This window comes from Leptosomus discolor, chromosome 6 (genome assembly GCF_034619465.1).
Source record: "Leptosomus discolor isolate bLepDis1 chromosome 6, bLepDis1.hap2, whole genome shotgun sequence".
Lineage (NCBI taxonomy): Eukaryota > Metazoa > Chordata > Aves > Leptosomiformes > Leptosomidae > Leptosomus > Leptosomus discolor.
This window is the reverse complement of record NC_141396.1, coordinates 3480274-3493768: the sequence shown is the minus strand read 5'-3', so window position 1 is coordinate 3493768 and position 13495 is coordinate 3480274. Positions and strand designations below refer to the sequence as shown.

Genomic DNA, 13495 nt, shown 5'->3' with positions numbered 1-13495 from the left:
GAAACTTTATCCCTGTTTTTCTGTGTTGTTTTCCTTGTAAATCAGCTCTCTCACAGAAAAAATTACACTAACATGACCAATCCCAGATACTCAACAACAAAACTCCTAAAAAGTCTCACCCAGACAGTCTCCTCATCTATCTGACCGGCTGAGTAAACTCGAAGAAGTAACTAATGACTTGCGTACAAACACACAGGAAAATATTTGGGTTTAACATAAATCCTCAGAATACTGTAACCCCCAGTGCTTTATGTTGCAACGGCTTCCAACCCTTAATGAGGTATTTCTGGCAGATGAAATTAATGATGCCAGCAAGCAGACAAACACCATGTCCTGCGCACCTAAAACGCTGCGCGTTCCCCGTGTGGGCTCCGTTTTGAATAATGCAAAATGCCAACGCTGCTGAGAGGCTTTCTGTTCTGGAAGGAGAACGCTGAGTCAATGTGTTGGCAAGCCTGCGCAGGCTCTGTGTCTTAATGCCCAAAACCATCTCAACATCTCAACATCTCACCCCAACCAACGCTCCTTATTAAATACCGTATTGCGGGCACGTACAAATCAGCAGGTAGAAAAGAGATGACCCGACAAGACAGATGGGAAACAAATAGCAATGCCTGTTACCAGAGATGTTAATCCTTGTATGGTTGTACCAGTGGGGAAATGTGTCCCTCCTGAAGACACTTGGTGTGGGCTGACAGCCAGAGAACCTGAACGGAAACAACATCCAACAAGAAGGAAATTTCCAGTATTTGACAAACGTGGGTGATCTCCAATGTAGGTTGAGGAATTTTCTGTGTCAAGTACTATCTGATGGCAAAAGTATTCTTTATTTGAAATGCCTGCAAGTCCAAAGTGAAATAATGCCTTTTTTTTTTTTCCTAACTTCATTGAGCTGATGCCTGCTTGTATAGGGCTAGGCCTGTGAGGCTCATGTTTTACTGAAGTAACATTTTCCTGTACAGTATATTTTCTATTACAATGACTGGATTGTAGAGCTGAAATGAATGTCAGAATTGTTTGCTGGATACATTACCAGATACCTTGTTTTCCGAGGCCCAGAAAGAGAAATCATGTTTGCAACAGAGATCATTTTTGGTTTTCTGAAGCAAAGGTTTTATATCGTATAAAACATTCCCAGACAGTGATTTGCATTATGCATTTTACTCACTAGGTACACTCCCAAGCTTATTTATGCAAGAGAATTTCCACCTCAAATTGCCACATATTTGTCCTGCAGATTTTGAAAATTACACTGAGAGAAAATAAAAACATCTGGAGATAAACCTTCTACGACCCCAAAAGATTATGTGAATAGTGCACTGGCTTTAAGCCTGTGAGAGGATGGAGTTACTCACGAGCCAGAGGAGGCGAGGATGCAGCAGGCTGGTGCAGTACCCTGTCTCCAAGGACGGTCAGCAGCAACGAGAGGAAACCAGGTCCGTTGAGAAGCGTCCTGCCCTGGTCAGGGGGTGCCAAGAGGCAGAAACCAGGCTGAGCCGTGTCACACCAAGCCTGCATCATTCATCTCAGTGGCTCATGTGGTTCATTTCCTCACAAAGACCTGGGTGCCATGATTTCCAAGGAGGATCAGCTTCTCTGTTTGCTGTTCCCATCCAGACAGTGAGAAGCATGTCAAATATGCGTCTATATTTCCATGCATTTACATATACATATAAAACTGCATGGGCATGGAGGAAGGATATAGTCTGGAAGTTAGATTAAGCAATCTCCTTTTAGTTCCTGGGCGTCCTGCAGGACAAATGTCTGGTTTCCATGTGGAATACTCTTTCGCTCCCAACGAGGAAGACTCTGGCTCTTCCACTGTGCCAGAGAAGAAGTGGGAGATGTTTTGGGGCTCTCTTCTCTTGGTGGCACTAGGTGTCAGCCCCACACCAGGGGACATCCCTGACCCAGGCAGTGAGTATCTTGCTGTGTGCTTCCTGATACCAAATACCAAATGTCTTGTCTCTGTACCAAAACGTCTTGCTGTGGCTCCAGGGTAAGACTAAAAGCAGGCTTAAATGTATGTAGTAAAGCAGGCTTAAATGTATATAGTATTTCTCTACAGAAGTGTGCAGGGAATATGCTCCTGAAAGGTACAAACTTGATGAACCCAAGCTGCATTTCTCTGAAGTCAAGAAACTAGAGACTAAGGAACCAAGAGGGAAAAATGATAGGTTCCTACTGAAATCAAAGGGGATTTTGGCACAGACTTCTATAGGAAATGTCTCTAGTTGTTGTAGTGAGCTATAACTGGACGAAAGCTTGAAAGGTAATCCTTCAGATTCAGTTTAGGAGACCATATGTGTGGGTGTGTTTAAGGCTATAATTTATCACTCTGTGGTGGAGACCCAGAAGTCCATCAGAGAGAGAAAGACCCTCCTGTTTGAGGCAAGCCACATGTTTTTTCCTGGAGAGCAGCAAGAGGGATCAATGAACCCACAGGAGAGCAGATCTACGATGCAGCTGAGCTGCAAAGCTTGGAAGATACTCCTTCTTGCAGTCCCTTTTACAAGTTCTACTTGGAGCCATTTGTAGCCCAGCCCTGACTTTGGTTTCCAGTACAGCATTACTGGCTTGGTTAAAAAGACTTTTTGAGGGAAGAACTCTGGCAGTTTCTTCCTCACAGCCAGCATTACCTTATCATACATGTCCTTTCAAAATGTATTGAACTAAATGATGAGTTTTTAAAGGTATCTGTGATGCAATATATTTGTTCAATAAATCTGTCTTTTCTTGAGCAAAAATTAACACTGTTAATCCTACTTTACAAACTGGGAAGCTGAAACACAAAGAAGCAAAGTACCTAACAGAGACAGCCAGAGCACAAAACATAACGAGGTTCCTTGTGTCCAGCACAGGTCACACAGCCGGAGGCTATCTCAGTGGCCAAAGCCCAGCTCACAAACATGTCTCTTCCAAAACAACTGACCTTACATCTCAGGCTAGATTAGAAAAATAAAGCATAGATATCAAAGGCCAAATTCCAGCCTCACTCAAACACACTCAGCTGAGTGTTCGTGCAACAGAGGTTAATCCTTGCACTGAGTTTTATGGGCAATGTTTTTTTACCGTAGGATTTGTGGCATACAAAGGCATGACTTCCATAGCAGTTTCAATAGTTGTGTTATATTTAGCAGCACCAAAGGAAAACATAGCAGTTGGATCAATATTATATTCATATTTTATTCCATAAATAAACTCCATTGGTTTGTAAACTGGTTGTTTTTACTTCCAAAATGTACAAATAAAGATTTAAATATTTTTGGAGGAAACATTACAGATGGTTTTAGTTCTGCAGTTTTGATGCAAACACACTTCTTGGCACCACTTCTTAATATGCCGTTTCTATAAATACTTAATGCTCACAGAAGTGGAGTCAAATATATATTACTATGAAAAACACAGAAAACAGCATTATAATCAATTTTTTAAACATCGCTCTTTAACAGGTAAGCTTGCTATGTAGATCCACTATATAAACAAGAATGGAGCTCTTCAGAGAGCTAAAATATTGGTCCCTTTTGGTATGTTAAGTATTAATGTGAAACTGCTGCTGCCATGATTATGTGGTAATGCTATTTCAGCTAGTTTCTAAACATAACAAATAATGATACTCATTTTTCTTTACTTCAAGGATTTAACTCACAGGAAACTGATTAATAGAATACTTCAGAGAAATAAGTTTTCCAGATCTTATAAACCCAGTTCTATTGCTACAGAGACGTATACTTTTTAAAAGATTAAGATAAATAATACCACTGTAACTCAGTATTTGCATTAAAAATTCTTAAAATTATTTCCTCTGGGTAAACTGACCAAAAGGTGATGCTCTGAAACAGCTGTGTTCCCTTTTAGACTGTTTTTGATTACTTGAAAGTTGCCTTAAAATTTCAATTGAAATATAAATGCTCTTTCTTTATATAAAAAGCTACAGATAAGAAAAATACCTCCAGGTAATTGAGATAACAGTAAATTTTATGGCTTATCTAGCAGTCAAAGGCATTCAAGATCCAATTAGGATGATGGGCAAGAGAATCCTTTGTCACTCTGTGTTTCTTTGAAGAAGCCGGTCCAGTAATTGCTGGGAAAAAAAAAAAACCAGTGCGAAACAGCCTTAAGATACTGTTAAAATACATCATAAGGTGGATGTAACTAGAAATCTTCAGTGACACTGTGGGTGAGATGGTATTAGCACTCTCAGACTTCCAATCTACTGTCTACATTGCTCAAAATAAAAATAATTAAAAAAAAAAAAGCAGGGAAAGCTTTTCCATCTTGGACAGGAAGGATGTAGTTAGGTGGAGAAACAAGGGAATAGAGCACTTAAACAAGGGAAAACTGGTACTTCTGTGCAACGTGGGGCAGGATTATCTGGGAATGCCTGAGATCCACACCTGGATTAACCACTAACGCAGCTTCCTACCACAACTAACGACTCATTTTTACGAAACAAAAGCCTAGGGTGCTTATCCGCAACACCGGGTTCAGCTGTTAGTTTAAAGAAGCACCTGACCCCAAGGACAAGATTTAAAAACCATCCCTTGCTCTCGGGGTTTGCACATGGTTAGCACAGGCTCCCCGGGCAGGTGCTGCCTCTACGGACCCCGTTCACCGGTACCAAAGGGTTTCAAAACTGTGCTTGGCACTCACAGTAGATCCTCACCTTTTTAAAGATCTCCACTCGCAACCTGTTACTCTGGATGATGATCCGTTTCCGCTTTTCTTCTTGTTTCTTTTTCACTTCAGGTAAATTGTCATAAATCCTGGAATGGATTTAGAAAGTTAACTTCACACGCCATCCCTAGGACTCGCAAACCATTTGTTTTTCCTATGGGAAACGTTTGCTTTCAATGTAATGTTGTCATTAATGGGCGTCTCTAAGTACTTGAATTAGATTTATGACACGGGAATTACAAATTATTAGCAATAATGTTTTTATATAAAATCTGACTTGCTGAAAAACACTCCTAATTTGGAACTAGAAAGTAAAGCAGGAGGCTGGATCAGGTTATCTCGATGCAGCAGCATAATTCTGGAGTAGCTTCTAATGAGCACAGTGGAGTTGGTTTCAATTTATAGCAACATAATTCAAACCAGAACGTGGCCTGTACACTTTTTTATATTTATGACACAGAATTAATACCAAGCGATTATTTTCAAGTATTTTTCTAAAATACAAGAAACTCATCATTGTAAAACTGTAGACTGTTAACATTTTTTCACTGCCGTTAGGAACTCTTTTTACCAAGGAGAACACAATCTGTCCATTTTAAAAATAACGTGAATTGCCCTCAGAAAGGTGACTTCTGGTCTGATCTGTTCCATGGAAGTCCTTGGATATTCCTTGGATAAAATTCCCAGTGGCTGGAAAAGAAAGTCAGACTTTCCTTCACAGCAGTCCTGTTCTTTGCATGCGTACAAAGCCTGTTTAGTCATGATTTTTCCTCATAATATTTTTCAATACTGAGTTCTTAAAGCAGCCTGTTTTGGCTGGGGATTGTACTTTGGAGAAATGCGACACATCTTGAGCACTCCTAAAAATGGGATGAATTCCGCACGGTAGCCATTTGCAGCTTTCCTTGCTGTAAGCGATGGCGTGAAGTGCAATGCAGTCGAAGATCAGACACCACCTTCCTAACAGTTTGCTGTAATTCCCATACTATGTGCTATAATCAGGGTGAAAAAAAAAAACCCAAAGTGACTGTACTGCTTACATTTTCGAATGTCCAACATAAGGTACCTGTCAGGGACTTAGTTTTCACGCTATGGGTACCCTGCGCTGTCTGAAACTGCTAGAAAAGGGTAAGGCTGCCCCAAATCTTCCCAGCTGATACAGTCAAAGAAAACCATGAGCGTTGCACAAGAACCTGGCAAGCAGCATGACAGACCAGCCCTCCAGCGTATGAAGATGACGTGGAAATACGCTGCCTTAGGCGTGAGATGGCAGGGTTTCACAGCGAACTCTAAACTGAAGCGATTTGTACCTTTTCGATCTCATATGCATCTCCTTCTCTGGAATGAATCTTTCCTTTGGTTTGAAGAGGTTATCTAGCAGAGGGAAAATAAAGTTAATATTGAAGGAATTGGTATTTACTGAAATTTTAAATGTCATATAGTCACGATATGCTATTTCTGATTAAATTTTTGAGGGCTTAAGGCCGGATCCAAATCTCCACAGGGCAATGGAAAGGCATTTAACGCCCTTCATCTGGAGGTGAACCGGTTCCTGCAGCTGCCCCACAGAAAGAGAAGGATGGGTAAGACCCATAGCAACCACCGTCAGAGTTCCTTTATGTTAAATGCACATGCCTTTTGTCATTGTCACCTGCAGCTGCGTACACCCTTTATTCAGACCAAGAACCATCGATGATTTCTGCCGTATCGAGTGATCTGTTTTCCCCATGTGCTCATGCAAACGATTGCACCCGGGCACACTGGCCACATCCTCTGCTGATGCGTGTTGGGAAACTGGCCTGGTATGATCATTTCTGGCTCAATTTACACCTGTTTTGCAGGGTGGTGAATGATGATGCCGAGCATTAGGAGGAGGAAAATTATATTACTCTTTCCTGATCAAATATGAAAACCTCTGCAACAATTGTAATCAGCATTTCCCTGGATAAAGGAAAATAATTACCAGTCTTATCAGTCGGTGAGTCTCAAGAACAGGTGATTTTAACACCTCCCTTGCAAAAATGGTTTCTGAACGGCAAGGGATGATGTTTATACAAGGCAGGAAGCCAGTAATTATGTAAACAGAACTGATTCTTGATGTAGGAGACTGTGTCCCACCATGTTTATCAGGGAGAGGAGGGAGGAGAAGACTGCTGCCTGCACAGCTACGCTGTTTAGATTTACACCAAGATGATGAAAGAAAAAACAGGGAGACGGGGCAGGTTCTCCTCTCCGTATGGCAGGACACATCCAGAGGAGGGGAAGGAAGATCCCTGTGGTGCATGAGCTGTTGCCCTGATGCACACAGGCGATGTGAATAGTTGTAACTTGAGCTTCTCACTTCAGGTGTATGAAATAAATGGGGTTTTTTAACATTCTGGTCTCTGAACACAAGGATGACCAGAACGTTCCCTACACCCAGCCAGGTCCAGGCGGTTTCCCTGGGGCACTGAGGATGGGGGGATGATGCCCTGTGTAGTCACAGGAATCTGAACATCAAAGATTTTTGCCAGTATCTTTGCAGAATATGTGTATAAGATAAATATATGTGCAAACTTTTAGGCCCTTCCATTTTCCAGGGAAGTTTAGAAGACACAATATATACCACAGCAGGCACCACATCAGCCTCTTTCTGCCATCTCACTGAAGAGACAAAATACAATAAATAAGGCAGAGAAGTAAATAAAGAGAATAATTCGTTCCAGAACTGCCCAGTGCAGATGCTGGCCCTGAGCGGACCCAGTGACCACTGCCCCAAAAAAAGACCCCTTCCCCACCAGGTTTGCTTCCCCGCTGCTTAAGACAACAAATGTTTCAGGGATGTTTATGGGAGATGTCTCAGCAACCAAACAGCCCCAAGCAGCTTGTGGGGCTACACCCAGAGGCAAAGTCATACTCAGATTACCGTGTTTCTCAGGAAAATGCTACATGTGCTTTAATATCACTGGTGTACCTTGATGTAAAAATAAAAGGGAGCTTTGCAGCAGTTCCTATTCCAAACTGGTTCAGTTTTCAAATCACAAACTGAGAAAGGAGGAGAATCTGCAAAGCCTCCTCTGCCTGAGGAACAACTTTTCTCCACTCAGCGGTTGTCTACACTTAATCAGGCTTATTAAATCTTCAGTACACACAAGCAACATGCTCAGTTTGCTAGCGAAATATAATTTGCCTTTTATTTATTAGTGTTTTTCTGTTCATTTATATGTGCACTAACTTAAAAGGAACAAACACTTGGATGCTATTGCTGCCCAAATAACCCTAAAACTTAAGGGAGCAGATTGCCTGTGACCCAGATAGGCCTGGTGAAGGCCTGGGGTCCAGGGTCACTGATTTTCTAGGACCAGTGTGGATCCCAGCACACTTTAGAGCAGCCTCAGCATAGCCCCTTGCTGCTCGAGGTTGCACACCTCATTCTGACAGCTCCGGGATTGCAGGATGCCTCCCTTCCCGCAAGGCATGTCCTCTAACCCGGAGAATGGCATGGGAGCAGTCTGAAATTGTATAAACCCATCACTGTGGGTTCTCTGCAGTGCTGAAACAAAAATAGGAGGCACTTCATGCTGCACAGCAAATTCAGGCATCTTTTTTGTCTGCATGGTAATATGGTCCTCAGTACGAGATCCCTGGTGTGACAACCAGTTCCTTCCATGTTCCCACGTCCTCGGGCACAGAAGACCAGCTGAGGGCACTGGAAATAACACCCCAGCAGAAACTGCACTACCTGCACCAAGCCCTCACGCAGTGAGCCAAGGCAGACCTCCTGCAAGATGCGCTACGATCAGGCAAGCAGAGATGATTCAAATTTCAGATGATTTCCTACGCACCACGAGTGACATCTGCTCAAATTTACAAACTTTTATTCCAGGAATTCCTAGATGTAGGATTTCTGAAACAAAACTAATCACTTTATGGATCCTCTTCTATTTCCCTCAATAAATAAATGACACATTAACATTTCCAGACCTCTGTGTGCAGCCACCAGAACGTGTGAGGGATGAAAAGCCCAGCCAGGGATCTGCAGGCCTGCAACCCATCCAGTAAAGAGTGTGACAAGCTAATCTCTATTTTTTTCTACGAGTTGCTAAGACAGGCTGGCCTCTGTGTTCGAGTGCTGAGAAGCACCGCAAAGAGCGAGAGCTGTGTGGGTGCTGGAGTGTACGGCTGTTCCTCCAGAACAATCCTCTCCTGATGGCACGGAAACCTCACGAAGGGCATCAGACCCATCACTGCCCGGGATTCTGCCTGGAACTATGAATGTGGCTGTGCTGGCGGCTTTGAAGGGAAGGATTAAAAAAAGACTCTGGGGAAAATACCGCAAGAAAAAAAATAAATCTACCTTGGTTATAAAAATACCCTTTGTATTGGAGTCAAAAGGTTAACACTTAGGGGTAAACATTCATATAGCATCTCTCGGCTCACTCTCAGGTCGCTATGTATAAGAAAAAAAATCACATGCAAGCATCAAGCAGAAATAAGGCTAATCCTTGATGGATTTTAGGATTAGAATTAACTGAAAAATAAAGTAAAATTGGTATAAATGAGAACATAGAAATAATATGTGCATTTAAATATTTGTTAATATTCAATACCGAGAAGAAAGCACGTTTCAAAGTGGAAGAGGAAACACTTCATTGGTGTTTTATTCAAACCCTGTGAAACTACTGAGCTGGTACTTACACCAACACTGTGTGCAACAGTGGTCTGACCTTCCCATAGTGGGAAAAAGAAGCCACTTCAGCAAGGTGTAAATGAAGGTAAATGGATCATCACTGTAATATATTTTAACTAATGCTAAACTGCACCTCAGACAGGATGAGTAACTTTCCTTCTCGGGAAATTAGTAAATGTTTAGACAGAGAACAGATAAAATAGTTGGGTTGGAACTGTCCCCTGACTTCCTATTTACTACTAAATAATTGTAACACTTAAAAAAAGAAAAAGAGTAGTAAAATTTATCAAAGGCTAAACTCTGCCTGTCAGGACGTACATAGGTTTTCTCCTAACATAAATGCAACTTCTCAAAGTTTGTTAGGACCTAAAATGTGCCTTTGAGGGTGTGTTGCCAGTCCCCAAAAAGCAAAGCACTGATAGTGGTGGTTCTCTAATTAAACAGCTTTTTTTTTTTACTGAACTGAAAAAACAACTCACCAAAAGCCTGTTCACCCAGAAAAGTCTTAAGATATAAGTGATTCTTTTAAATCACCAGTACCCTAAAAAATAAATTAGCCTCAAATCTAAGATAAACGTCAAGGTGGCATTCAGCTTTGCATGCCCACAGCGCTTGACTGGGAATTCATCCAGAGAACACAAACTAGTGCCTACACCCAGGGGTGCTGCCCAGACTTTTGCACATTATGTGCCAATGACTTCATGCAATGAATTACTTCAGCTGCAGTCAACAGATGAGGGTTTGGTATTATTTATAAAAAAAAAAATGCAACAACCAATTAGTTAAAGGTTTGATGGTAAGACTGCCTGGACTTTCTGCTCATCTCAGAGAAATGCTGAAGCTCAAAGGTGGTCCTTCACCCAAGAGGATCCACAGGAAGGTGGTTCACAGGCTTTCCAGCTGTTCAGGTCTGTCAGGCTATTGAGACTTCTGATTCTCAATATTTCAGCTTCACAATGGAAAATATCACTAGAATATCTAAAAAAGCCATAAAGTTTGCAGGTTTATGAAAACATTTTCATACTAAATTAATTTTTAGGGATGATGCAGGAGATTTCAGTCCCCTTTGTCCAAATGATACTTGAACATTCATGGATTTCATCCAGAAAAAAAATTTAATTAGCATCCCACCTGTCCTTCCTAAATCATTCTTGTTTGATGGGACCATGTAGTCTCGAAAAGCATAACATTTATTTCAAAAAATAGCAATTAATAAAAAACGTATGACAGATCTCGGTAAATTCATGAAAAGATTAATTTAATCTTTGGTAAAATTTGCATCAGCTTTTTAATCCTGACATCTTTAGTTTCAGTTTCTAGTCATGGGTGAAATAAGACCTTTTACTCCTGGATTAAAAAATCCATCATCAAAAATTCAGTTTTCTATTTGGCTGCTTCAAGACTCCAATGAAATTATCCCCCAGCAATTTGACTGAACGTTGTGAGTCACCCATTGTAAGGCACATTGGTTCAACCTGTCATCATCCACACAGAAAACTCTTCATATTTGAAAATTTTCCAATTTATTGCCACCTTCCTTGCACAGAGGCTGGCTATTTCCTCCGTTTGCGAGGACGAGGGCACGGAGGGGACGTGCTCGTCACCTCATTCACTGCGTCACCTCCTCCCCTGTTGTCACAGTGAGTCCGAGCGTCAGGCTCCCGAGGGACCGTGTCACCCACTGCCAGTGACCTGCAATGTGCTACTGCCTTTAGCTGACTCATAGGCACTGCTCTAATTGATGTGATGAATAATAATATCGTAAAAATGGGTCATTCCTCTTCCTAATTCAATTACCTGACTGCAGCTTAGTCTTTATTCAGAGCTGTCAGCCCCAACCAAGAGGCCAGGTGCCAACAGGATCAGTGGCACTACTGCTAGCTGTGAATTTTGACAGGGAAAAGGAGCCCAAGGAATGGCACAACTAAAGTCACACATCAACAGAGATGGGCTGGTGGCTGCAAACATCTCATCAGCCACCGATGGCATCGGAGGACCACGACGACGCACGTTAGCAGCTGCAGGGTTTGGTGGCTGCACACTTATTGCAAATCCTCTGATTGCCATCACCACCTCAACAAAAACCTCCCTGGCGCAGAGCTTCTCGAGAAACCAACCCACTGAAAACACAAACAAACAAACAGCAATCCTCGCTGTCCAGGCTTTTGGGGAAAAAAGCTTTTTGGAAAGATTTAAGAGCACGACTGAGGAGGTATAAACCTGTTTCCAAAATGTTACTAAATATACAGGATTTGGATACAAAACCAGAGAAACACAGCAGGCACCGTGATAGGGGTTGAATGGTAACGATCAACTTCTATTGCCATTTCCAACGAACCACCGCCCTCTCCAAGGAAAGGAAAATGGAAGGTATGAAAAAACCGTATGTGCCTGAGAAATTTTTGTAAACCTCTGAAAGTGCTTGTGTACACTAAGATCACAAGGCTGTTCATTATGCAGATTTAAAGGCCTATAAACAGCTGGTAGTCCTGTCACTGAAGTAATTACATTACGGTTTTCGAGATTTAAATCCAGTTATTTGAACATTGTTTCTATTCAGCTCGTCACAGTGGGATCTCTAATTTGTTCGACATAGTCAACAGCAGAGTAGTCTATCTTGGACTAATTAGCACTCTCGAAATTCAGCAGTACACATTACACAGCACAAAGGCTAGCGTGAGAGTTGCAGGTTCTCTGCCTTCAAAGTGCTCTTGTGGTGATAAAACCTTCTGCAGGATAAACATTTTCCTTTTTTCTAAGATTACTTTCAGCGTTTGGTAGAATCCTGCTTGTGAATTACAACTTGAGGATGAGAAGGTAAATGGAAACTGCACAGATGTTGGTATTTATATGGAAATGATGTCAAATGGCAATTATTTATTTGCTCAACAAGAAATTAAAGTTGTAACAACACGGTCAAAACATTGGAAAACCATGCTAGCCAATAATTTCATATTATCAGTAGAGACAATTCAGTCTGATAGAACAATCTCAGGTAGAGAAAAATCTCTGAAGATCATCAGTCTTTTTTCTGGGTGAAAATTACTGAAATAAAAGCTGCAAGTCCAAAGTGAAACACAAGCTTATTTCAGAGAGAGATAATCACAGCAAACTTGTCAAGTGCGGAGGGAATCCTCTCGGGCTCCACTTTAACCCCACTGATGCCCGCATAAAAGCAGGCTGCCCGAGAGGGCAGTCCCACCTCTCCCCCTCCTGTGCCACCTTCCCGTGTGGACACAGATGTGCAGTTGGGGAACCAGAGGAGGGAATGTCCTCTGGTGGTGGAAACTAATCAGATAACTAATGTTACTGCCAACGCTCGTGACAAGTGTGCTGCAGCGACCTGCTCTGCGAGCACCTCGGGGTTGCACAGAGACACTCGACGCCTGCCCAGCCACAAATGCACTTATAATCCATCCTTGGGGTCACTGTGTCGGGGTCAGTGGAAATTAAACTCATCAGCTAACCTGCTTTTGTGAAAAAGGCCATTGGAAAATGTATGAGGGTGTGCTGGCAATGAGCCCTATGAACCTCAGAGCCATAAAGACCTCTAGCTCCACAAATCCCAAAGACATCAGGAAAGAGGAAAAAACTTAGAAAGTAGGAAATGATGAGACTGAAAAAAGCAACCACAAGATCACACCCTGAAGCCTAGAGGTGCCATCCATGCAATGCTGCATACTTAAGCAAGTTTCCAGGTCATCATTTTACCCTCCTGGGTTCTTAATTTCAAATGTTGTTTCAATGTGTGTTGCTGTGAAAGAGCAGGCAGCCTCCTGAGACCAAGAAACCTGCAGGCGGGCTGCATTTAGCAAAGATTTTATAAGACAAGCAGGGAGAACAGGAGAACCAGTAGTACTGGTACCAAATAAAATACCAATGGCTATGGGGACATGGCAAAGTGACCGCCCTGAGGGCACAGAAGTGTTTGGTGCTCAGTTCCCTTGACTTCTAATGACAGCTGAGGTCTAACATCTGGTTTGGCCTTTACAAGTGACTGCAACAGTCATAGGCTTCCAGATGGCCACAGGAATGTACATGGTGATGCAGGGCACGTCTGTGCTCTCTGCTGCTGCCCAGTGCCCCCGGGGCAGCTGGACCGTACCCTGGAAAGCACTGGTTGTGATGACACGACGCTGAGCCTCGGCC

The 13495-nt window shown here is 42.3% G+C and overlaps 1 protein-coding gene across 1 annotated transcript in view; it reads right to left on the bottom strand.

The window, feature by feature from the left end:
* Positions 1-4045: 4045 nt before the first annotated feature.
* C6H10orf90 (chromosome 6 C10orf90 homolog) overlaps positions 4046-13495 on the bottom strand; it is a 34080-nt gene continuing 24630 nt past the window's right edge. The window contains exons 6-8 of the mRNA XM_086467223.1: positions 5988-6051; positions 4667-4766; positions 4046-4084 (exon numbers count right to left, since the gene is read on the bottom strand). Of these exons, the coding sequence (XP_086323349.1) occupies positions 4046-4084; positions 4667-4766; positions 5988-6051 (203 nt within the window). The remainder of the gene's footprint in view (positions 4085-4666; positions 4767-5987; positions 6052-13495) is intronic.